The sequence below is a fragment of the Colobus angolensis genome, unplaced genomic scaffold (assembly GCF_000951035.1).
Source record: "Colobus angolensis palliatus isolate OR3802 unplaced genomic scaffold, Cang.pa_1.0 Scaffold546, whole genome shotgun sequence".
In the NCBI taxonomy this organism is placed as follows: Eukaryota; Metazoa; Chordata; class Mammalia; order Primates; family Cercopithecidae; genus Colobus; species Colobus angolensis.
Genome location: NW_012118999.1, coordinates 877771 through 904430, shown reverse-complemented (window position 1 = coordinate 904430; position 26660 = coordinate 877771). Strand labels below are relative to the sequence as shown.

Genomic DNA, 26660 nt, shown 5'->3' with positions numbered 1-26660 from the left:
TAGGCCCGCTCGCGACTCCCGGGCGCCCAGGCGCTGTGGAGCGCCTCGTCGCGCCACGCTGAAGGACCACGCGCCCACCGCCGCCAGCCTCTCAACGCTCCCATGATCGCCCGGTGCCTTTTGGCTGTGCGAAGCCTCCGCAGGTACCTCCAGCGCGCGGGTTAACCTTGGCCGTGGGCAGGGCGGGGTCTTTCGCCTTGTGGTGCCTGGAGCCCGGACCCAACCCTTCCCGACAGCGCCTCTCCGACGCTCCTGGGACGCACCCTCCCCTCTGCTTGCAAGGTGGACCCCTGGGGCACACCTGGCGCGGCCACCTGGAGCCACCTTTCCCGCCTCCGCTCCCTCGGGAGGACGTCCATTCCCCTTTGTTTGGGACTGCCTCAGCCGCAGTCAGCGAGGCTGGTCACAGACGCGGCCCAAAATGAATGCAAATAGTTTGGATAAGAAAATCATTTCACTTTCAACCCCAATGCAGAACTGCACACCTGTCATTAAAAGTGCCGCAGTTGTGGACTCAGAACAATTTTGTTTGCTCCTTGCGCCCATTATTAGCATTCCAATCGTTTAACATCCACCCGAGATGAAACCTCTTTGGTGGTGTTGCTTATTTCCGTCCATGCTCTCTAACTTCCTTTTTTATTTTCCTCCTCCCCATAAAACAAACATTCTGCCTCTTGCCGGTGCAAATTGACCTGGCCCAAAATGGAGAAAATGATCGCTTGTACACGGCCTTGGGCAGCCTGAGCTGCTGTTTTGGATTGCTTCCTAGCCCTCTAACCACACCCCACTGCAACAGACCAGTAGCAAGATGGTGAGGGAATTAGATTCTTTGCACGAATGCGCTGGTTTTCGGAAACAATGCCGCCACCATCCCCGTTTCCAAATCTGCCCAGAACTGTAAATCCAAATGAAGATTCAACAGAAAAAAGAAAATGTGTGCTTCTTGCTAGCTGTCAACAAAACTACTTTGTAACATGTCAGCATTTAAGCTTTCTACAGTTCCCTTTTGCACATTGCCACTCCTCTGAATGGATGGAGCTTTGTGTTGCTCAGTCCGTAGAGTTAGGGAGCAGGCAGGTGACAGTGGTAATTACAAAGAGTTAATGTGATGATTTGTGATATTTCAGCCTGTCATTTTTTGCTAGTCTCCAGGCTGCAATCGATATAACTGTCAAATGAAGTTATACCAAGAAATGAAGATCTTCACATAATGCAGGTGTGAGAAGAAGAAATAAATCTTCATATAACAGCAATTCTCAAACTTTTTCTTCTCAGGGCCCCTTTACCTTTCAAAAATTACCGTGGACCTAAGAGCTTCTGTTTATATGGTATATATGTTTATATTAACCATACTAGACATTAAAGCTGGAAAAATTTTAAGTATTTGTTAATTTACAAAACAGTGATAAATAGGCTACGTGCATAAATAATGATTTTAATGAAAAATAACTATTTTCCAAACCAACCCCCCCCCCATCAGTGAGAAGAGTAACATTGTGGGATTTTCTTTTTAAAATTGTGGTAAGATATAACAAAATTTACCATTTTAATAATTTTTAAGTGTACAATTTAAAGGGTGCAATTGAGAGGTACAGCCAACACCACTGTCCTTCTCCAGAACTTTGTCATCATCCCAAACTGAAATCCTGTACCTATTACATAATAACTGCCCATTACTTCCTCCCCAAAGCCCTGGTTAACCATTATTTTTTCTTTATGAATTTGACTATTTCAGGTCCCTTATATAAGTGGAATTATACAATACTTGTCCTTTTGAGTCTGGTTTATTTAGTAAGTGTTTTTAAGGTTTATTCATATTGAAGCATGTGTCAGGATTTCCTTTTTAAAACTGAATAATATTTCATTGTATGTATATATCACATTTTGTTTATCCATTTGTCTGGACATTTGGGTTGCTTCCACCTTTTGGCTACTGTGAATACTACTACTATGATCGTTAATGTGCACATGTCTGTTTGAATCCCTGCTTTTAATTCTTTGGGATACCATATGTACCTAGAAGTGAAAATTGCTGAGTCATAGGATAGTACTATGTTTAGTTTTTGAAACCATACTGTTTTTCTTCAGTGGCTTTGCCATTTTTATATTCCCATTGGCAGTACACAAGGATTCCAATTTCTCCACATCATGATCAGCGCACATTTCCTGGTTTTAATAACAGTTATCCTAGGAGTGGCATTGTTTTGCATTTTTGCAAAACTAATGTGTGACATAATAGAAGGTAACTGGATTCTTATTTTATTTATTTATTTATTTATTTATTTATTTTTATTTTTTTTTTGAGACGGAGTCTCGCTCTGTCGCCCAGGCTGGAGTGCAGTGGCTGGATCTCAGCTCACTGCAAGCTCCGCCTCCCAGGTTCACGCCATTCTCGTGGCTCAGCCTCCCGAGTAGCTGGGACTACAGGCGCCCGCCACCTCGCTCGGCTAGTTTTTTGTATTTTTTAGTAGAGACGGGGTTTCACCGTGTAGCTCAGGATGGTCTCGATCTCCTGACCTCGTGATCCACCCGTCTCGGCCTCCCAAAGTGCTGGGATTACAGGCTTGAGCCACCGCGCCCGGCCTATTTATTTTTTTTTTTTTGAGACGGAGTCTCGCTCTGTCGCCCAGGCTGGAGTGCAGTGGCTGGATCTCAGCTCACTGCAAGCTCCGCCTCCCAGGTTCACGCCATTCTCGTGGCTCAGCCTCCCGAGTAGCTGGGACTACAGGCGCCCGCCATCTCGCCCGGCTAGTTTTTTGTATTTTTTTAGTAGAGACGGGGTTTCACCGTGTTAGCCAGGATGGTCTCGATCTCCTGACCTCGTGATCCACCCGTCTCAGCCTCCCAAAGTGCTGGGATTACAGGCTTGAGCCACCGCGCCCGGCCAGGTAACTGGATTCTTATGTCTGCCTCTGCATTTAAGCTGCTGCACTGTTTCATTTTGGTTTAAGATGAAGAAAATCCCACCTCACAGTCATATGAAGTTGGAAAGAAGAATATTTTAATAGCTTTTTAAAGATAATCATGGATATTCTTTGATATCACATCAAAGTTTGACAAATGGTAGCTTTTTAAAGGTTAGTTACAAAGTGGAATCTGAAATTATATCAATGTACTTTTTTTACACTGTTACATTAATATCCATTGGTGTACCTTACACTTTGAATGGATGTTGGATCGATGCCTGATATTTTAAACATTAAGCATAAGTCCTTCGGAAATTTTAGTGGTTCACTGTGTTATACAGTTCTTCCTAATGTTGACATATTTCATTATACAGTATCGAACAATCACTTTCCTTAATGTCTTCCCGTTTCATCAGAAAAGTCTTCAAGTATTGGGAAGCTGTCAAGCTCACAGTGGCAGATAGAATTTTCCAAAATGCTAGTTTTCACTTGAAAGCTAGAATTGTATCATTGGCAACACAAACTGTCAGTTGTTTTACTTGAAGTGACAGTCTCACTTTGTTACATTTTTGACAGAATTTCTGCTACATGCTTAAGTCTGAATAACCCTGGTTTGTCTGTCAGTAGTTTTTTTTCTGGTGAAAATGGTGTTCCATGAAAAAAAGCTATTGCAGCTCACAGTTCAACCAATTGCAAAAGTGCTTTTGATTTGGGCAACCAAATCCACAGGACAACCCTTATACTCAGGTACACAGCAGAAATGGTTTGTGCATACTTGGTCACATGTAACTCAAGGGTAGAGATTTAATAAAAATTCATGCTTTTTACCATTTCATTAAGGATATTCTAAAATGAAATTGACATTATTTTTAGCCTGAGTGCATAGCAATGAAAAATACAGCTACTAGTACAGTTTGGTGCTGTTGACTCAGTTTGTCCTGAAGTACCAACAGTGTTATCCACCATTGCTTTTCACCATCAGTGCAAATGTTCACAAAGTAAAAGGGAGAAATAATGTCTTAGTATTGTTACAAAAGATTTTTAACCTCACAGACTCCTTGAAAGGGTGTCAGGAACCCCTCCCCACACCTCTACCTTTAAGGTTTGTGGACTACATTTTGAGAGCTGTTGCCATGTCGTATTAGATTCTTTGTTTATGCATGGAAGAAAACAAATAAACTAATAGCCAAAAAATTATTACCTTGTTAGAAGCTACCATAAATACATTAACTATTTTGTTATATAAGGGCATATCTCACAGTTAATCATCATATACAGTAGTCCTTAACCCAGGGCTTCTGTACTTTATCACAGAATCGACTCTGTTTCAAAATCAGTATCTTCCAAAAGAGTTCATATTAGACAACACGGAGGATCCCTGTGTTTTCCTGTTTTTCCTGTTTCCTCTGACACTTGAGAGTTCATTTTAGTGTTATGGAGTGACTAGGCTTTTGCCTAACTGACTTATAGTTTCCTTTGGGTTTTCTTGTCAGAGCTGCTATACCTGCTTCCCAAGGCCAGCTGGGCAGCCAGGATCATTAATGGGGGTGTTCAGCCAATTTCTTGGGAGTAAGTGGACTGAGAATCTGGAGTTTGGATTATAGTTCCTGTTCAATTCACTTTGTGACCTTAAAAAAATCACTCATTCCCTTGGACCTCTTTCAAGTTACATATGTATGTGTGTATGTATGTATGTATGTTACATAGTATGTATTTTAGAGACAAGGTCTCACTGTCATCCAGGCTGAAGTGCAGTAAGGCATGATCATGGCTCACTGCAGTCTCAAACTCTAGTTTCAAACAATCCTCCCTGCCTCAGCCTCCTGAGTAGCTGGGACTACAGGTGCTCACCACTATACCCAGCTAATTTTTAAAAATTGTAGAGATAGGATCTTACTATGTTGCCAAAGCTGGTCTAGAATTCTGGGCCACAAATGATCCTCCCATCTCAACCTCTAAAAGTGCTGGGATTACAGGTGTGTGCCATCATGCCCGGCCCAGGTTCCTTATATTGTAAAATGAAGAGGGCTTGACTAAATAATATCTAAGGCTTAAAAAAAAAAAAAAAACTCTATATTGCCATAGCAAACAAGGAGAATTCCTCCTCCTACCTCAGTGAGATTGCACAGCATGTGACCCAAGCAAAACCTAATGTATATTATAGAATATGAGGGATGAGTGACATGGTCAAAGAAACAAACAAGAAGGTTGACTCAACAATATTTAGCCGAAACAGCTATAATAGCCTAGCTTCCTCTTTCAATTAGAAAAGACAGCTTGATTTGTCTTTTGGTTTTTGTTTTTTTGAGACAGAGTCTCGCTCTATTGCCCAGGCTGGAATACAGTGGCACGATCTCACCTCACTGCAGCCTCTGCCTACTGGGTTCAAGCGATTATCCTGCCTCAGGCTCCCAAATGGCTGGGATTACAGGTGTCCACAACCACACCTGGCTAATTTTTTGTATGTTTAGTAGAGGTGGGGTTTCACTGTGTTGGCCTGGCTGGTCTTGAACTCCTGACCTCAAGTGATCCCACCTCGGCCTCCTAAAGTGCTGGGATTATAGGTGTGAGCCACTGCACCTGGCCTAAAAAACACAGCTTGGTTTTTTAAAATGATGACAACGGGCCAGGCGCAGTGGCTCACGCCTGTAATCCCAGCACTTTGGGAGGCCGAAGCAGGTGAATCACCTGAGGTCGGGAGTTCGAGACCAGCCTGACCAACATGGAGAAACCCCGTCTCTACTAAAAATACAAAATTAGCCGGGCGTGGTGGTGCATGCCTGTAATCTCAGCTACTTGAGAGGCTGAGGCACAAGAATCTCTTGAACCCAGGGGGCGGAGGTTGCAGTGAGCAGAGATCGTGCCATTGCACTCCAGCCTGGGCAACAACAGTGAAACTCTGTCTCAAAAACAAATAAATGATGACAGCAATGCATGTTCATTATTGAAAACTTAGCAAGTAATGACAAGCAAAAGAAAATATTAAATACGTACATAATCCACCCATCTAGAACAGCCAATTCTTAACAGCCTTCAACATTTCTTCTATGAACACTTTCTTTTTACAAATAGGATGTTGTTATTCTTTTATAATTTTTAATATTATACAAACATCCTCTAAAATATAAATAGCTATAATATATTCTCTTTGGGGATATATGCAATTTGATTAATACATACCTTTAGACATGTCAACTATTCCCAACTTCTTGCAATGAGTAATAGTGCTTGGATAAGCATTCCTACTGTCCTTTTCCAAATCCTTAATTATTTTCTTAGTATAAATTCTTACGAATTGAATTTGTACATCAAAGGGCATGCATACCTTTCAGGTCTACTTATCATCTTACTCTGTTTTAAAAACTTTCTCCCAAACTATAATCTTACCAAGTGAGTAAGTAAATGCTAATTTCCTATACTGTTACCAACACTGAGCATTTTAATGTTTTTTTACCCTTACCAGTTTGATAAGTGGAAATTTCTCTTACTATAATTTGTATTTTCATACATTTTTAGAAGGTTTATTCAGTGATTCCTAAACAAAAATTCAGGACTTGTGATCTGGAAACCAAAACGTTATTTGTTTTCTGATGTGAAAATTTATTTATATGGAAAATCTTAGAAAGTCAGACAAATTCAATTACAGTTTTCTTGGTGTTTTTGTTTGTTTGAGACAGGGTCTCACTTGGTTGCCCAGGCTGGAGTGCAGTCGCGTGATCACGGGTCACTGCGGCCTCAACCTCCCGGGCTCAAGCAGTCCTCCCACTTCAGCCTCCCAAGTAGCTGGGACTACAAGTGTGTGCCACCACACCCGGCTAATTTTTGTATTTCTTGTAGAGACAGGGCTTCACTATGTTGCCCAAGTTGGTCTCTAATTCCTGGACTCAAGTGATCTACCTGCCTCAACCTTCCAGAGTGCTGGGATTATAGGCATGAGCTACTGGGCCTGGCCTAAATTACAGTTATTAATAAACTTAACAATATTTACATGTCTGAGCGTAATTAAATAAAATTGAGATTATTCCTCTAAAACCAGTAGGCATAATCTCCAAAATGTTAAGAGAACAGTACTGAGAAAAAAAATCTGATAAATAAAAGGGTTTTAAGTTAAAGTATCAAGATATAGATTGAGATTATTTATACAAATGGATTTGGTTATAAAAGAGGATTTCTTTTTTCTTTTTCTTTTTTGAGACGGAGTCTCACACTGTCGCCCTGGCTGGAGTGCAGTGTCATGATCTCGGGTCACTGCAACCTCGGCCTCCCAGGTTCAAGCAATTCTTCTGCCTCAGCCTCCCAAGTAGCTGGGATTACAGGCGCCTGCCACCACGCCCAGCTAATTTATTGTATTTTTAGTAGAGACGGGGTTTTACCATGTTGGCCAGGCTGGTCTCGAACTCCTGATCTCATGATTCGCCCGCCTCAGCCTCCCAAAGTGCTGGGATTAAAGGCATGAGCCACTGCGCTCGGCCGAGGATTGACTTCTTTCATTTTTGGTTGTCCTTTAACTGTGGTTTTTTGGTCAGAAACAACCTGGTTCTTTCTCAGAGTTGGACATTATCACCTCTTTGGTTAAGACAAAGCACAGGACTTCCTTGGGGAGAACCACCTAAATTAAAGATATAAAGAACCAAGGAAATTGATGTGTATTGAGTACGTATGTAAATGCCAAGCTGCGCATTACGAAGTGCATGTAGCATCATAGAGTCGACTGTATAAATGTAGAAACAGCTTGCCAGAGTTTGAATGCTGGTTCTGCCACCGACTAGCACTGTGATCTTAGGCAAGAATACTTAAGTTCTCCTTATCTGTTTCCTCCTCAGTAAATTGGGAATTGATTGGATGATTTCTTCATTCACCAAATATTTATTGTCTATTATATGCAAAACAGTATTCTAGGTCTGGGGATACAGCAATGAACAAAGCAGACAAAAATCTTTGCATTAATGGAGCTTACATTCCAGTGGGAGATACAACTAAGGAAAATATATAGTAAGTTAGATGGGAAAATGTGTTTCAGAGCAAAAGTAAAACGAGAAAGGGGAATGCTCAATACCGATAGGAAGGAAATTGTAGAGTCAACAGGAAAGGCTAAGAAAGTGATATTAATACTTGAGTAATGATCTAAGAGAAGTGAGCAGTTGTGCTATGTGAATACCTGAGGCAGGTCATTCTAAGCAGGAGAAACAGCACATACTAAGGCTCTGAAAGCAGGGCTATGCCTGGTGTTTTTGAGAAAGTAAAGAGACCATTGTGACTAGCATGAAATAAATGTCAGGCAAGTAAGTAGGAGATGAGATGAGAGAGGGAAAAATGGTACTCACCCTTTTTTTCTTTTCTTTTCTTTTTTTTTTGTTTTTTTGTTTTTTTGTTTTTAGACAGAGTCTCGCTCTGTTGCTTGGGCTAGAGTGCAATGGCGCAATCTCAGCAACCTCCTCCTCCTGGGTTCAAGCGATTCTCTCACCTCAGCCTCCCAATTAGCTGGGATTACAGGCACCCACCATCATGCCCAGCTAATTTTTGTATTTTTGTAGAAACGGGTTCACCATGTTGGCCAGGCTGGACTTGAACTCTTGACCTTAAGTGACCCACCTGCCTCCACCTCCCAAAGTGCTGGGATTACAGGTGTGAGCCTGTACAGAACCGTGCCTGGCCTGTACTCACCTTTTAAGATTGAAACATAAATATAGAACACTTTGAACATTGCCTGGTTATATCCGTTCTTATTACTACAAAAATGCTGTATAACAAACTGAATTTCAGTGGAGTACAGTGATCAATGTTTATTTTTGCTGGCAAATCTAGATTTTGGCTGGGCATTTTTTCTGTTCTTAACTCATTCATGCTCCTTCAGTCAGCCATGGGTTGTGTAGGCAGCTCTTTGCTGTCCTCTGCCACATGTTTGGTGATGTAGGATGACCACAGCTGGGGCTATTTGGCCCTCTTTCCTGTGACCTCTCGTCCTCCAGGAAGCTACCTCTGGCTTGTTCTCATGGCAGTGGCAGGGTTCCATGAAAGAGTGGAAGGCAGTTGGAACTGGAACCTCATCAGCTCTGCCACATTCTGCTGGTCAAAGCAAGTCACAAGGCTAGCCCAGATTCGAGAAGTGGGGAAACAGACTCTATCTCTTAATGGGTAGAACAGCAAACTCACATTGTTAAGAGACATAGACACATAGCAGGTGGAAAATTGAGGCCATTTTAGTCTCAGTCTACCATATTGGCACTTAATAAAACCTCGAGAAATACTAGTTACTGTTTTTACTTGTGTGAATTGCCTAGCTTTATTTTGGGAGTTTTAAAATTAGAATTATTAATTTGTAAGAGCCCCTCATAGATGTTTCATTTATTTTTGGTCTTTGAACTTTTGGGGTGGATTATTGTTGCTTTTTGCTTTTTTGCTTTTTCTCTACAAAATTTTAAATTTTTATATAATCAGAAATATCAGTCTTTCCCTTATGACCTCTGCCTTTGGTCTCATTCCTAGAAAGTCCTCTACCCCAAGATTATACATTTTAAACATCACCTACATTTTCTTTTTTTTTTTTTTAAGACAGAGTCTAGCTCTGTCACCCAGGCTGGAGTACAGTGGAACAATCTCATCTCTGTAACCTCTGCCTCCCAGTCTCAAGCAGTCCTCCCACCTCAGCCTTCCAAGTAGCTGGGACTACGGGTGTGAGTCACACCTGGCTAATTTTTGTATTTTTTGTAGAGAAAGGGTTTCGTTGTGTTGCCCAGGCTGGTCTCAAACTCCTGGGCTCAAGCAATCCTTCCACCTCAGCCTCCCAAAGTGCTGGGATTACAGGCATGAGCCACCACACCCAGCATCTACATTTTCTTCTAGTACTTTTATGTTCCATTTTCCACACTTAAACCCTTTATCTATCATGAGGGCTGACTTTTTAAAAAAGATTTCTTCAAATTATTGAGTGAAACAAAAAGGAAATCAACACCGAAACTGCAAGAAATATAAAAGGAAGTTCAGCTTATGAAATTTGGATTTCCCATTCACCATAGCTTACATTAGAAAGACTGCCCCATTATACCCACTCTGAGATTGTCTGTGCTTCCTGTTTGGCATTCAGGAGGAAGTCCTCATATTTCCCAGCCATACTTTGCTGGTATCTTTAATATTAATCCCATTTGTGGTCAACACCGAAAGGAAAATTCTATTTCTGCCTCACATCTCAGGTGGAGTTGTAGTGGCTGAAATAATCACAGCTTGATGAAGCCTGATTGCTACAATGTATAATGTCCATACTCTCAGGGCTACATTGATCTAGCCAATCTGACATTGAGATTTATACATCTGTATGTTATTTTTATTCTCATAGAAATTCTTTTTAAGGTTTCATAGCTTCTCTGCCAAGATACAAAATAGGGAACCACAAATTGTATATTTAAAAAAGAAGTAGATGAATGATATTAGATTCCAACTACCAATTGGACAGCTCCTGAGGTCTCACAGTCAGCCACTTTTTTATCTTATAAGTGATAGGGTTTGGCTGTGTCCCCACCAAAATCCTACCTTGAATTATAGTTCCCATATTCCCCGCATGTCGTGGGAGGGACCTCGTGAGAGGTAATTGAATCATGGAGTAGTTATCCCCATGCTGTTCTCATGATGCAGTGAGTTCTCACAAGATCTGATGGTTTTATAAGGGGCTTTTTCCTCTTTGCTCAGCACTTCTCCTTCCTGCTGCCATGTGAATAAATGTGATTAAAAGGATGAAAAATGTGTCCATATATAAAATGTTTCTAGTATAAAAAATGTATCTATATATAAAATGACATTTCTAGTACCTTTGAAGTTCCTCGAGTGCCACTCTCCACCATATCCCTTTCCTCATACCAGAGATAACCACAATCTTGAATTTGGTAATCACTGTCCTCTTGCTTTTCTTTATAGACATTACCACAAATGTGTATTTCCCTAAACAACATATGATTTAGTTTTGCATAATGAAACTAGTTTCACATGGATGTGGTTCATTTTTACTCTTGTAAGATATTTCCTTGTGTGACTATTCCAAAAATATACTATTTATTTTGTCAGTGAATATTTGGGCTTCCATTTTCTTGATATTATAAACAATATTGCTATGAATATTCTTATAATGTCTCCTGATACATATGTGTGACTATGAATTTAAGAGAAAAATTACTAGGTTGTAGGATGTACATTCTCAATTTTACCAAATAATGCCCAATTCTTTTTCCAAAGTAGTTATACTAGTTTACTTCCTTCTCTCCATATAGTATTCATGAGTAGCCATTGATCCACTGTCCTTAGCAGCTCTTGGTGTTGTCAGGCCTTTTGCCAACCCAATGACTGTAAAATGGCATTACTTGGCTTTTATACATATTGCTGTGTTACTAATGAGTTTGAACATGTTTTCATGTTTCTTTGCCATTTGTATTTTATGCCTGTTCATGTCTTTTGCCGATTTTCCTATTGAGTTATCTTTTTCACACTGAATTTACGTTCTACAATATTTATATATTTTAGATATTGTTCATTTGTTTTCCAATATTCAAAAAATATGACTAGTTATGGTGGCTCACACCTGTAATCTTAACACTTTGGGAGGCTGAGGCAAGAGCATTACTTGAGCCCAGAAGTTTGACACCAGCCTGGGCAATACAGGAACACCCTGTATCTATAAAACATTAAAAAAAAAAAAATTAGCTGGGCGTAGTGGCATTCACCTGTGGACCCAGCTACTCAGAAGGCTGAGGTGGGAGGATTGCTTGAGGCTGGGAGGTCAACGCTTCAGCAAGCCATAATCATGCTGCTGCACTCCAGCCTATGCGATGGAGGGAGACTCTGTCCAGCCTATGCGACAGAGGGAGACTGTCTGCAAAAAAAAAATGTATATTTAATCTGTGTTTAATCTGTACAAGCCACTGAACTAAACTCTGGAAACACAGCTATGGATAAGACAGAAACTACTCCCACCCTCATGGGTTTATCCCCTCACTCGAAGGGGGTTAAAAAGTAAACTAATAAATCTCTAAACTTATAAATCTCTAAATAGTAACATCATCTTAGCTTTGTACTTTCTGAGGGTGAAGTTACCAGACCCCTACTAAATTCTTTCCCTCTGAATCCTGTATTAATACTTCAATAGTATAAACGTTATTATTAATGGTGTTTGTCTTCACCACTCATTGACAAGTTTTCTGAAATCAGCAGCCTATTTTTTTGTTTTTCATTTCTGTACCTCCACTACTTAACATGGTCATTACATAAGGGATGCTAAATAAATATATTCATTGAATGGATGAATGAAAATATGTCATTAGTGATAATAACTGAAAATTAAGTGTTCACTATTGATACCTAGGGCGTATAGGCCTAGGTTTGGCATTTTGATACAATTACAGGTATAACTTTCAGTAGAAAGTAGATATTTCTTTTTTTTTTTTTTTTTTTTTTTTTTTTGAGATGGAGTCTCACTCTGTGGCCCAGGCTGGAGTGCAGTGGCTTGATCTTGGCTCACTGCAAGCTCTGCCTCCCGGGTTCACGCCATTGTCCTGCCTCAGCCTCTCTAGTAGCTGGGACTACGGGCGCCCGCCACCACGCCCGGCTAATTTTTTGTATTTTTAGTAGACACGGGGTTTCACCATATTGCCCAAGCTGGACTTGGGCTCCTGAGCTAAAGTGAACTGCCCGCCTCAGCCTCCCAAAGTGCTGGGATTACAGGCATGAGCCACCATGCCTGGCCAAAAGTAGATATTTCAAGCACTATATGAAGTAGCTGGTTGCAGATTTCTTCATGCAAAAACCCGGTTGCCTATGTCTATGTGTTAGGTAAGCCAGTTTAGATTTAGATGTTTTATACCAAAGTTATTTACAGAAAAAAGTAGACCTAGTTGTATTATCAAAAAATTACAGAGTTGGCTGGGCACAGTGGTTCACTCCTGTAATCCCAGCACTTTGGGAGGCTAAGGTGGGCGGATCACTTTAGCTCAGGAGCCTAAGTTCAGCTTGGGCAACATAGCAAAGCCCCATCTCTACAAAAATTACAAAAATTAGCAGGGCGTAGTAGCATGCGCCTGTAGTCCTAGCTACTTGTAAAGCTGAGGTGGGAAAATTGCTTGAGCCCGGGAGGTCAAGCCTGCACTGAGCCATGTTCATACCACTGCACTCCAGCCTGTTTGTCAGAGCAAGACCCTGTCTCAGAAAAACAAAAAACAAAAAAAAACAGAGTTACGGAGTTGTGTAATATGCGATACAAACTAACTGTCGGGGCTATACTTAACCAGCAAATACACAAGAATGTTAAGTATGTATTACGATATGAGACAGAGGAGAAGCCATATATTAAAAGGCATATATTAAAAGCCAAGCATGGTGGCTCGCACCTGTAATCCCAACACTTTGGGTGGCTGAGACAGGAGGATTCCTTGAGCCCAGGGGTTCAAGACCAGCCTGGGCAACAAAGTGAGACCCCCCCGTCTCTACCAAAAAACAAACAAAAAAATTCGCCAGGCATGCTGGCATGCACCTGTGGTCAGCCTGGGCAACACAGTGAGACCATGTCTTTTAAAAAGAAAAGAAAAAAAAAAAAGGCATGACTTTGATTCCTTGTCATGACTGGGAACATTCAGACAGTCACTTATTAGGTCTATAGATTAATCCCCTATTAATGAATACTCTGGGAGCAAAGCTCTTCTGAATATGTTGGCCTGGATATGAAAAAATTGAAGGAGGTGCTAATCTCCAAAACACTGGGTCAGAAGCAGCCAAGCTGGAAGAACAGAAGGCAAGCTTCCCATGGGTAGGCCTGGTATCAGCTCAGGCACAGAAGTCAGACTCTGGACATGGATGACTTGGGAGTTACTTGGGACTGGGGAGTACAGTGTCACTGGGATGGACATAATCCTTAGAGGAGTAGACATACTTGGTCAGACCAAGAAAGTAATGATAATGCAGCTTGCCCTACCTGTTGGATAAAGTACCCTGTAGAACCCAAAGAAGCCACAATGGTAAATTCATATCCTGGAATGCATCTCATACCTGCCACAGTAAATCTAGCACTCTGTGCCATAAGTTCTGTGCTTTCCTAACTGCACGGAAGTAGCTGAAGGGAAGTAAAACCATGAAAAACTTTCTCAGAATGGCAGAAGGGGCCCAAAGATAAGGTGTAAAACTGCTCGTCAAAAATGTTTTTAGTGAATTGAAAAATTGTAAAGTTATAGAAATGGTGTGTAGTGGAATATAGCTGATTTAAACCATGTAAGGAGCTTATATATAAGCTTCAAATCATCATTCACTCATGGCATAAATAATAACTGAATACTATATATAAGAAACGGTGCTAAATATTATGAGGATAGATATATAAAGAAAATTTAGATTCTATTTGCAAGACACTTAGGTTGGTATTATTTGCTCACATTTATACTCCCTTTTTTACCAAAATTAATTTGTGACTGCTTACATAAACAATATATATATGTGTGTGTATATGTGTGTGTGTGTGTGTACGTATATATGTATACACATATATATGAAATAATGTAAAGAGCAAAGAATGCCAGGCAAAAAATTCAAAGAAACCTTAGGATCAGTCTAGTTGCTTTAATTGTATCTGGAACTTCACTATGAGATTTTTGGCAGTAAGGGCAAAGGAAAAACATCATTAAGAATTGTCATGAAGAAAGATTTTCCTGGTACTGTTTGTGAGATGAATTTATCATGTGGATCCACTGCATAGGGGAAATTGAGTAATGCAATGAATCATAGCCTCAAGAACACTACTTATGTGGTAAATGCAGAAGTAGACTTCATAGAGCTATTTCTTACTTTGATTATTTGTTAAAAGGCCGGCATGGTGGCTCCCAGCACTTTGGGAGGCCGAGGTGGATAGATTGCTTGAGCTTACAAGTTCGAGCCCAGCCTGGGCAACATTGCGAATCCCCATCTCTACCAAAAATGCAAAAATTAGCTGGGCATGGTGGTGTGTGCCTGTAGTCCCAGCTACTCGACAGACTGAGGTAGGAGGATCGCTTGAACCTCGGGAGGCGGAGGTTGCAGTGAGCCAAGATTGCATCACGGCACTCCAGCCTGGGCGACAGAACTAGACCTTGTCGCACAAAAGAAAAAAAAAAAACAAGGCAATACAACGTAGTAAAAGTGATAAGGCACACACTAATAAATAATTAGAATACAAGGCAGAAGATGATAAGTACCACAGAGTGGAGAGATTGTTATGGAAGATCAGGGAAAAGAGATTATTTCCGGGATAAAAAGAGGGGGAAAGGCCAAGCGTGGTGGCTCATGCCATAATCCCAGCACTCTAGGAGGCTGATGCAGGAGGATTGCATGAGCCCAGGAGTTCAAGACCAAAGACCCTGTTTCTACAAAAAATGTAAAAAGCCAGATGTAGTGGCACACTTCAGTGGTCCAAACTACTCAGGAGGCTGAGGTGAGAGGATCGCTTGAGCCCAGGAGGCAAAGATTCCAATGAGCCATGATTGCACCACTGCACTTCAGCCTAGGTGACAGAGCAAGATCCTGTTTCGAAAAAATAAATAAATAAAATAAAACAAAGAAAAAAGAATACAATATATTGTTAACTATAACCATCATGTAGTACAATAGATCTTTTGAACTTGATTCCTAATTGAAATTTTGTATCCTTTGACCAGCATCTCTCCAACTCCCTCCTTTCACCTGCAATCACCCCAGCTGCTGGTAGCCACCATACTTCTTATTTTTAAGACAGAGACTTGCTCTGTTGCCCAGGTAGGAGTGCAGTGATGTGATCTCAGCTCACTGCAACCTCTGCCTCCCGGGTTCAAGTGATTCTCCTGCCTCAGCCTCCTGAGTAGCTGGGATCACAGGTACCTGCCACCACGCCTGGCTAATTCTTGTATTTTTAGTAGAGATGGGGTTTCACCTTGCTGGCCTGGTTGGTCTTGAACTCCTGACCTCAGATGATCTGCCCACCTCTGCCTCCCAAAGTGCTGGGATTACAGACATGAGCCACCATGCCTGACCAGTTCTACTTTCTGTAGTACTTCTATGAGATCAACTTTTTTACATTCCACATATGAGTGAGATCATGCAGTATGTGTCTTTCTGTTGCAGCTTATTTCAATTAGCACTGTCTACCAGGTTCATCCATATTGTCACAAATGACAGAATTTCCTGTTTTATGACTGAATAATATTTCATTGTGTACGTGTACCACATTTTCTATATCCGTTTGTCGCTGATGGACACTTAAGTTGATTCTATATCTTGTCTATTGTGAATAATATATAGCAAGCATGAGAGTGCAGATATCTCTTCCATACTGATTTCATTTTTTAAAGATATATTCCCAGTAGTGGGATTGTTGGATTATATAGTAGTTCTATGTTTAGTATTTTGAGAAACCTCCATACTGTTTTCCATAGTGGCTGTATGAATTCATATTTCTAACAACAGTGTGTGAAGGTTCCCTTTTCTCCACCAAAGACTTGCATCTTTGGTCTTTTCCATAATAGCTATTTTAACAGGTGTGAGATGATGTCTCATTGTGGTTTTTTTTACATTTCCCTAATGTTGATGTTGAGCATTTTTTTCCTATACCTGTTTGCCATTTATATATTGTCTTTTGAGAAATGTCTATTTGAGTCCTTTGCCCATTTTTTAATGGGGTTGTTTTCTTGCTATTGAGTTTATTGAGTTATTTATATTTTGGATTTTAACCCCTTATGAGATGTATAGTTTGCAAATATTTTCTCCCATTCTATAGGTTGTCTGTTCATTCTGTTTATTGTTTCCTTTGCTGTGCTTATTAGTTTGATGTAATCCCATTTGTCTACTTTTGCTTTTGTTGACTCTGCTTTTGGGGTCATATCCAAAAAATCATTGCCCACACTAATGTTATGGAGCTTTTCCCATATATTTTCTGTCTTAGTTCATTTTCTGTTGCTGTAATTAAATGCCTGAGGCTAGGTAATTTATAAAGAAAAGAAATTTATTATTTACAGTTCTGGAAGCTGGGAAGTGCAAGGTGGTGGGGCTGCATCTGGTGAGGGCCTTCTCAGTGTGTCATAGCATGGTGGAGGACATCACGTGGTGAGTGGGGCACACCGAGAACCAAACTGGCTCCATTGACAGATCCACTATTCTGATAACTAACCCACTCCTGTTAATCCCTGTTAATTCACCTGCTAATTCATAAATGGATTAATCCACTCATGAAGGCAAAGCCCTCACGACCCAGTCATCTCTTAACAGCTCCACCTCTTAATGCTGTTACACTGAGGATTCAGTTTCAACGTGAGTTTCAAAGGGGACAAGCATTCAAACCATAACAGTTTTCTGCTAGTAGTTTCACAGTTGAGGATCTTACATTTATGTCTTTAATCCATTTTCAGTTGATTTTTGTATATGGGATGACATGAAGGTTTAATTTCATTCGACTGCATGTGGATCTCCAGTTTTCCCAACACCATTCGGTGAAGAGACTGTCTTTTCTTCATTGTGTGTTCCTGGCATCTTCGTCGAAAATCGGTTGGCCATAAATGTGTGGATTTATTTCTGAGCTTTCTAGGCTGTTCCATCAGCTATGTGCCTGTTTTTATGCCAGTACCATGCTGTTTGGTTACTATAGCTTCTTTGTTATATATATATGTAATTCTTTTTTTTTTTTTTTTTTCTGAAAAGGAGTCTCGCTTTGTTGCCTAGGCTGGTGTGTAGTGGCGCAGTCTCAGCTCACTGCAACCTCTGCCTCCCTCGTTTAAGCGATTCTCCTGCTTCAGGCACCTGAGTAAGTAACTGGGATTACAGATGTGCACCAGCACACCCAGCTTATTTTGTGTTTTTAGTACAGGGTCTCACCAGTTGGCCAGGGTGGTCTCAAACTCCTGACCTCAAGTGATCCGCCCACCTTGGCCTTCCAAAGTGCTGGGATGGCAGGTGTGAGCCACCATGCCAGACCTTTGTAAGATATTTTGAAGTCAGGTACTATGATACCTCCAACTTTATTCTTTTTACTCAAAATTGCTTTGGTTATTTGGAGCCTTTTGTGGTTTCATACAAGTTTTGAGATTGTTTTTCTATTTCTGTGAAGAATGTCATTGGTATTTGGATAGGGATTGCATTCAGTCTGTAGATCACTTTGTGAAATTTTTTTCAAAAACGTAATCATGATACCATTGTCACACATAAAAATAATAAACACTTATTTTTGACTGAATCAGTCTTAAAAAGAAGCAAACCAACTATTAGCCAGGCCTTGGATGAGGATCTAGGCATCATCATTCACACCACAAAATTTGTATGTGTAAATGACACACACACACAAGCCTAAGTATTAAATAATGTACTGAAAGAGAAGAGTCTCTCTCCTGAGTAATTTACTGAGGACTTCAATTGTGGAAAGTATGCCCTAAACACCAATTAAGTGTGCCAAAAGCAATTTATTCATGTTTCTAGAGAAAAATAAAAGGGGAATATCTGAATTGTGGTTTTCCATGTATGTGGGTAGTCCCTTTAGTAATGAATCAAGGAACACTTTATTTCATTTGTGAAGCAGCGTTTGATTGTATATGCTCTGTGGTCTCAGGTGGCTTTTCGTAAGCCAGGGATAGGATTTAAGAAAAGAAATCTCTTCAAGTTCGTGTATAATCAATTTATTTAGAACCCGTAATCATTAAGCTAGCTGTGTCATATACAAAATTAGAAGAAAATTAATTATCTTTTGTTACTTATTTTTTAGAACCTTAGATTTTTGTTCAACTTTGTAATATGAACCTTTTCTAAAAGCTCTATTTGTCAGTGGCAGAAATATTACAAATATTTCTAGCATCGTACAGTTTTTCATATGCCCTTAAGTAGTTTCTAACATTTTAAAATTTTTATACATAACTCTTAAAAAAGAAAATTTTGAAGAGTTCCTTTTCATTTATTTACAATGAAATTTGTAAACAAGAACTTATTACATTACAAAATCTAGAATAAAATTACCTTTTTTAAAAAAATGGATCATGCACATTTTGTAAAAAGAGTTGAAAATAAATCATTGTTCATTCCTATGGGAGCCTTTGTGTAACCATTCTACTTTTAACTCTTACTGCTAGAGGAAGTTGTACACATTAAGGAGGTATGTGGCACTGTTTCCAAAATAAATAGTTTATTTATACTATGTAAGACCAAGATTAGACCACTGAAGTTGTAATGGTCATTTTAGTCCTCAAATTTAAATGCAGTTTTTGTCAATACAAAAAAGAGACTGTACAATGAAGGAAAACTCATAATGCTTTTGACTTTACCAGCTGCTAGAGGCTACTCAGAATAAAGGTCAGAATATCTCCGTATTTAGGGTAATTCTTCTCTATACTCAAAATACTTGTAGCTGAGTTCATGGTGTACATTTTTCGTGAATGGTTGTTTATAGGAAGTTTATATATTATCTTGGCAAGATAACTTTGAAAACCCACTGTTTTCCTAGCGTTTTTCTATTGCTGCTAAACAATTTCTGCCCAATCTAAAAAATTGCCTTCCTATACCAGCAGGTGGAGGCAAGAGCAGTCGAATCATAGCACTTTACTTTTCAAGTGTACTGGCATGTATTGTAGGTTATCTATCCATGACTCAAAGCCTCTTTATGACATGTCTCTCACATAATTACTTTTCTTCAACAACTCTGTTGTTGTTTGAGCATCTTCTTTTGATGGCTTTATCATTTGCTTTATTTACTTGGTATCTGGGACTGAACTTAGTGGTCATTTTAGGACAGACTAATTTAGATTTTCGTCACATTTCTATACTCATTGATTGAACAGTTAAAACGTACATGTTATGTGCTGAACGCATTCTTCCACATTTGCCAAGAAATATAAAAATGACTAAGACATGGACTACATTTCCAGAGAGCTTACATTCTAGTAGAATTACAAGGAAAAATGTCTTCAATTCCTCTCCTGACTTGGGGAAGCAGATCAGTCAGCCTTGCTGGTATAGCTATGGCTAGCATTGGGTAGTGATAAAGCTCCGTATTCACGTGGATTTTAATTCCATCAACAAATATTTACTAAGCACCAGGGACTACATAGGGGATTAATTTATAAACGTAGGCTTTTTGTCTTACAGATAAAAAAGGCCAAAACAATCTTCAAAAGAAGTATCATTTATTTTTAAACTTTTTAAATAACTAACCGACATATAGATCCTGATGCATTGAACTTAAGGAACTTTCAGTTAGAAGTAACTGTGCGTAACATTTTCTGGAATATACTTAGAAAACTTTCCACAAATCCTGGTTGAAATAAAATAAAAGTATGATACTCTAGATCAATTCCATTAGCTGTTGATTAATAGCCAATAATGGTAAAAAATATATATACAAACAGTATGAAAGAGGAGAACTGAATTCTAAGGTTATGTCTGTATGTGCAGAATGAGAGATGGAGAAGAAGCTCATAGTTATGGAAAACAGAAAAGAATGGCCCCAGAATTTCTTGCAAGACTTGACAGCCACCAATATTCAGAACTGTCTTTAAGCCCCAACCTGTCCGTCATCTTAATACATTGTGCATCAGAAATTTCCAACCCAATTAAAGCATTTCTGTTTCCTTCATTGGTTTATTTGTGAAAGTCACTAAAAAGATACACAGTCTGATCTAACCTATTTAGCCTTATCTCCCATCCCTCCACACCCCATTAAACCCGTGTACCCACCTTACCTCATAGAGCTATCTTGAAAGACTCAGACAGTTTAGAAGTTACATCCTTATTGAAGTCTTTCCTAGATGCCCCAAGGCAGAATCGTATGCACTGTCCTCTTCATTCTCCATTGCTTTATTTATATAGAATTTGTTACCTGATATTCTTTTATTTCATTATGATTTTTAGAGACAGGGTCTTACTTTGTTACCCAGGCTGGAGTGTAGTGGCACAACAGTGGCTCACTGTAGCCTTGACCTCCTGGGATCAAGTGAGCCTCCCAAGTAGCTGGGACTATAGATGAGATCTCAACATGTTGCCTGGGCTGGTCTTAAACTTCTGGGCTCAAGTGATTCTTTCTCTTTGGCTTCTCAAAGTGCTGGGATTATAGGCATGAGCCACCACACCCAGCCTGCTACCTAATATTCTAATATCTCTTTCTGTATTTCTTCCTCACAAGTCTGTAAGCTACTGAAAGGTAATAACTTTGTCTTCTTCATCTTCGTAACCTCAGTAAGTATTTGCTGAAGGAATCACTGAATCAACTATTTCTTGGGACATCCTTTTATAATAAGCCTCTCTCCCCCCCCCCACCTTTTTTTTGGTGATGTCTAAATTATATTCATAATTCCAGATGATAGATGATAGTAACAAGTCAGTAAATCCTATCAATAGGGAATAAAGAATCAGCATTTATTGCACAGAGTGTTTTCTTAGGATACCTCAGCTGAGGCTGGGCACAGTAGCTCATGCCTGTAATCCCAGCACTTTGGGAGGCCGAGGTGGGTGGATCACCTGAGGTCAGGAGTTCAAGACCAGCCTGGCCAACATGATGAAACCTTGTCTCTACTAAAAATACAAAAATTTTTATTCCAGCTACTCAGGGGGCAAGGCGAGAGAATCAGTTGAACCTGGGAGGCAGAGGTTACAGTGAGCCAAAATCATGCCATTGCACTCCTGTCTGGGTGAGAGAACAAGACTTCGTCTCAAAAAAAAAAAAAAAAAAGGAAAGAATGTCTCAGTTGAACCTTATCAATAAAAGATGTAGATTGTTTGAGTACTTTAAGGAAGAATTTGCCGTTTCCTGGGAGTACACTGTTTCCAAATGGTTTAATTGATTACCTATGAACAGTTCATTAAAGGGCTCTGGAAAAAAATGAGACCTGGGTGCAGAGGGCAGCCATCGAGGTCATCCAGGTTTGAGTGGTTTTACTCTTTGAGAACAAGTGACTGAAAAGCTGCCCAAGTCTGTGTGACCTGTTTTTCAGAGCTTGATAAAAGCTAAAGTGGGGCACTCCTCCACAGCCCCTGCAGCAGTCTCTCAGGGCGTGGTATAGATAACAAGTCAGACATGTGATATAAATATGTATGCTTTAATTCAGTTATTTTCTCCCCATTAAAAGCAAAGTACAAAATCAGAGAAGTGCAATTGGCGAAAAGTTTGATGATTTCCTTTTCTGGGATGGGAGTTGCAACATCAGTATAGGATAATAAAGAATAAGGGCCCTCAGATACTTTTCAGTTTATAAATAAAACAATAAAAGAGTATGGGCTCTGGAGTCAGGCTTGGGTTTGAATCCCAGCTGCACAAATGCTATGTGACCTTGAACAAGCTACTTTACTTCTCTGTACCCAGTGAATTGGGTTGATAATATCTTCCTCTGGGCTTATTGGGAGGATTAAATAAGAACATGCATGTATACTCTTGGTAAAGGCCTGAGGAGAGCTTAACAGTTAGAGGGAGATGCGAAAGTAGTTCATTATGTCTGGAGCATAGATACAAGAGCAAAAGGATGGCACTGACAAAGCCAACATGGTAGTTAGGGCAGATTCAGAAGTAGGTAGCTTGAACTTGATCCTGAAGTCACTGGGGAACCATGCCATTGAAAGGGAGTATCATGATCAGATTTACATTTTAGGATGATAACTCTGCAGGCAATCTGGAAAATAGATTAGAAGGCATCCAGGAAGAACCTCCTGGGTTTCTGATTTGGACAACTGAGTACATACTGGTGATCATCCTTGAGATAAGGAATAAAGGAGGAGGACAGATTTGGTTCTGGGGGCAAGGAAGATGAGCAATTTAATTTTAGACATACTGTATTTAAGGTGACCATTGACATCCAAGTGGAGCTACCCAGCAGGCAGTTGGTCATATGGGTCTAGAACTCAGGAGATTTGTGCTGGAGGTACAGATCTATAATTCTTTAGCTATAGGTGCATCTGTAACCATACAAATGGAACAGGCATGGTGTGCAAGATGTAAAGAAAAGAAAAGAGGCCATAGAACTGAATCCTGAAGAGCTCTAAGGAATCCTGAGAAGGGGCTAAAAAACAAAAACAAAACTTAAAAAAAAGACAGCTGATGATAAAAACCATGAGGGAACAGCCAGAGACATCAAATGAAAAGAGGAATCATTGTCACAAAAGCCCAAGAAGGGAAAAGTTCCCAAAAAAGAGGGAGTTAAAAACAGGAAAGAGTGGAAAACACTGTCATGTATCACAAAAAGTCGATACGTAAATAGTGAAGAATGTCTGTTGCATTTAGTAGAAATCACTGGGGACCTTGGTGAGAGCAGTGTCTTTTTTTTTTTTTTTTTTTGAGACCAGGACCCAGATTGAAGTAGGGTGAAGAGTGAGTGGGACATAAGAACAAAAAGATAACAGGGCTGGCTGGACCACTTTGAAAAATCTTGAGGATGAAGGGAAAGGAAGAAATAGTGGTGTCTAGTGGGGGACCCAGGATCAAGGAAGTTTTTGGTTTTTTTCACTTAAGGTGGAGAAATGTAAGCACTCCAGCACGTGTGTATGTGTGTGTATAAAGAGGCAGTACAAATGAGACATTTAAGATTTTGCTGAGAGATGATATCTCCAGAAGAGATTGGATAGGACCCAAGCCCAGAGCAAGAAACTGGCTTTAGGCAAGTCAGATTCATCTTATACTAGTTAGGAGTAAAGAGAAATGGATGATACAGATGCAGCTATGTTCGTAGGAGGGAAGTGGAGAGAATTTCTGTATGATAGCTTTAGTAATGTAGGCAGCAAAGCCAGCTACTGATGGTGAGAGAGGAGAAATTCAGGGAGGCTGGACACAGTTTGAATAATAGGTCATAGAAGGCAGATGTTCATGGATGGATTTTCCTGAAGCCTTGGGAGTCCAACTCAAATCAGAGGCCATGATATAATAGTATCAAAACTCATAGCTCTGTTCAGAACCTGCTATGAGAGTAGAGAAAGTAGCTGGTTAAAATGGTCCTGAGCAGAGGTTTTTAAGATTGATATAGCAGAAGGACTGGAAGTTGGGGTTTTGGTGAGAGATGGTTGACCTGATAGATGAAGCTCACTTCTAACAGCTGTGCAACCTGAGGTGAAACTACAGTTGGAAGCCCACCCCTAGCCCCCTCCTGTACCATGAGGGGCCTCACATGTGTATGGATGCCCCCACATGTATGACCAAACTCTGACCACACTCCCTGCTCTTAATGGCCACCCCTCAGTGCAAGATATATATAAACCAATGGTGCAGTTCACCCTCAGGAAAATAGACCCTGGGAAGGGGCCCACACAGATTCTGGGAGCCATTTGAGCAAGGAATTCTGGAGTCTTGGGCACTCAAAGCATAGTTGCAGGATGGTAGTGGCAAGCTTTGCATGAGCTCATCCCCTTACCTCATCCTGAGCTGAGTGCAGACACAGGAGGGGCCAGAGTGGAGCCTGCCAAAGTACGGCAGTCGGCCAGGTGCGGTGGCTCACGCCTGTAATCCTAGCACTTTGGGAGGCCAAGACAGGCAGATCACCTGAAGTCAGGAGTTCAAGACCAGCCTGGTCAACATAGTGAAACCCCGTCTCTACTAAAAATACAAAAATTAGCCAGGCGTGGTGGCACACGCCTGTAATCCTAGCTACTTGGAAGGCTGAGGCAGGAGAATTGCTTGAACCTAGGAGGTGGAGGTTGCAGTGAGCCAAGATCACGCCACTGCACTCCAGCCTGAGCAACAGAGCAAGACTCTGTCTCAAAAACAAAAACAAAGTACAGCAGTCATCCAGGTCTAAGGGTGGAGCTGTGGGAGAAGTCTGTTAGAGTGAGAAAATAGAGGGATTAAAGGACTGGAGTTCTAAGGGAGATGGAAAACTAAGAACCATGAGAGTAGATAAATGGAAGCTGAAAAGATAGAAGGTTGTGATTGCAGTGGAATAGCTGACTTTATGATTTCCAAGGAGCATCTTCAAATGGTGGTAAGAAGAATAAACACAAAGGTTCTTGGAGTGAAATAGGTTAAGGAAGTGATGTTGGCTGGGCACTGTGGTTCATGCCTGTAATCACAGCACTTTGGGAGGCCAAGGTGGGAGAATTGTTGAGCCCAGGATTTGAGATTAGCCTGGGCAACATAGCGAAACCCCATCTCTACAAAAATTAAATTAGCCAGGCATGATGGTGCATGCCTGTAGTCCCAGCTATTAGGGAAATGGGAAGATCAAGTGCTTAAGCCCAGGTAGTTGAGGCCACAGTGAGTTATAATCACACCACTGCACTCCAGCCTCAGCAACAGAATGAGACCCTGTCCCAAAAAGAAAAGAGAGAGAAAAAGAAAAGAAACTGAAGTTAAGGGAGTGGTAAGCCTTGTCCACTTACCCTTAGAGTCTCCCTGGGATGATTATGGAACTTTAGACAGGGACTGATAATGGTTTGACTGTGTCCCTACCCAAATCTCATCTTGAATTATAGCTCCCATAATCCTCATGTGTCATAGGAGGAACCCAAAGGGAGGTAATCAAATCTGGGGGTGGATTTTTCCTGTGCTGTTCTCGTGATAGTAAGTAAGTCTCATGAGATCTGATGGTTTCATAAAGGGCAGCTCCCTGCGCACACTCTCTTGCCTGCCGCCATGTAAGATGTGACTTTGCTCCTCCTTCGCCTTCTGCTATGATTGTGAGGCCTCCCCAGGCATGTGGAACTATGAGTCCATTATACCTCTTTTTCCTTATACATTATCCAGTCTTGGGTATTTCTTCATAGCAGTATGAAAATAGACTAATACAGGGACTGTAGAGCTAATTCTTTGGTGAATGTGAGAAAATGGCAAAGAGTTTAGTTAATGACAGCAACAAAGAGAGTTAATAAGGGATGTAGCAGGAAGACAGTAGCCTCAGAGGATTAGAATTGTAGTGCAGTAATGATTTGGACACCCCTTTGAGGATCAAGGAGAGGTTTACCCTGTGTCAAGGCCTCCTAGTGTGAGGAACTTGAGAGAATGTGAGTGCACTTCATGGGAGAGGCAGTGCATTCACCAGGAATCCAAGTTACAGTTAAGACAAAGCGGAAAATCCAGTGCCCTGTGACAAGGTTGAGGATGTAGGGCCGGGGTGAGTGTCAGAGAAAGAGACTGGCATGATGGGAGAGCTTCACCAACTGGTGATGCCGAACCTTTGGGACAGTGGCAGAATGTATGCTGTGAAAGGACACAGAGCAGAGAGAAAGCAGTAAGTTCACAAATATTTGCTGTGTTGAAGGTCTCGTACCAGAAACCTTTAGGTAAACTTTTATGACTTCTATCTTAGTAAGCTCAGTCAGTGAATAAGATTAATTCTCACTTGTAAAATAAGGACATGAAATTTAAACAGTCTTGTGGAAAAACCATTTTTATATTCTGATCATATTATCAATACCCTTGGCCCTGCTCCCTATGGAAAGAACTGAAAGTCTTTTCTGCCAGACTGTGCTCTTGAAAGTAGTGCTTACTCCTTATTTCTCTACGTTGTGAGAATTAGATGAGTGTTTTAACACTCCCTGCACACATGAGCTACTCGGTAAATGAGTTCTCCCTTCCTCTGTTTCTCTGTCCTTTCTTCCTTCCAGAGAAGACACCTAGGAACCTGGTTTGCGAGTGGAAAAGAGAAAGGGTACCCAAGGAAGGGCACAGGCAGGGCTGCTTGGCGTACATGTGCTGTCACGTGGAATCTCAGGAATGAGATCGTCCAGTCGGTGCTGTCCATTCGAACTTTCTGCAGTGGTGAAAACATTATCTGTGCTGTCCAGTGCCACTTACTACAAGTGGCTATTGGATATTTGAAATGTGCCTGGTACAAC

General features: G+C 40.7%; 2 protein-coding genes across 3 annotated transcripts in view; one reads left to right on the top strand and one right to left on the bottom strand.

The window, feature by feature from the left end:
- The window catches only part of SGTB (small glutamine-rich tetratricopeptide repeat (TPR)-containing, beta), a 61608-nt gene extending 60844 nt beyond the window's left edge, over positions 1-764 (bottom strand). Inside the window, exon 1 of the mRNA XM_011961298.1 lies at positions 486-764. The gene's annotated coding sequence lies outside the window, so the exon portion shown is untranslated. The remainder of the gene's footprint in view (positions 1-485) is intronic.
- Positions 7-26660, top strand: part of NLN (neurolysin (metallopeptidase M3 family)) — a 105819-nt gene continuing 79165 nt past the window's right edge. Inside the window, exons 1-2 of one of the 2 annotated variants that reach the window (XM_011961301.1) lie at positions 305-434; positions 23285-23296. In XM_011961301.1, coding sequence (XP_011816691.1) covers positions 422-434; positions 23285-23296 — 25 coding nt within the window. In that variant the 5' untranslated portion in view covers positions 305-421. Of the gene's footprint in view, positions 144-304; positions 435-23284; positions 23297-26660 lie in introns of those variants that run through there. The other variant, XM_011961300.1, reaches the window with a different exon arrangement.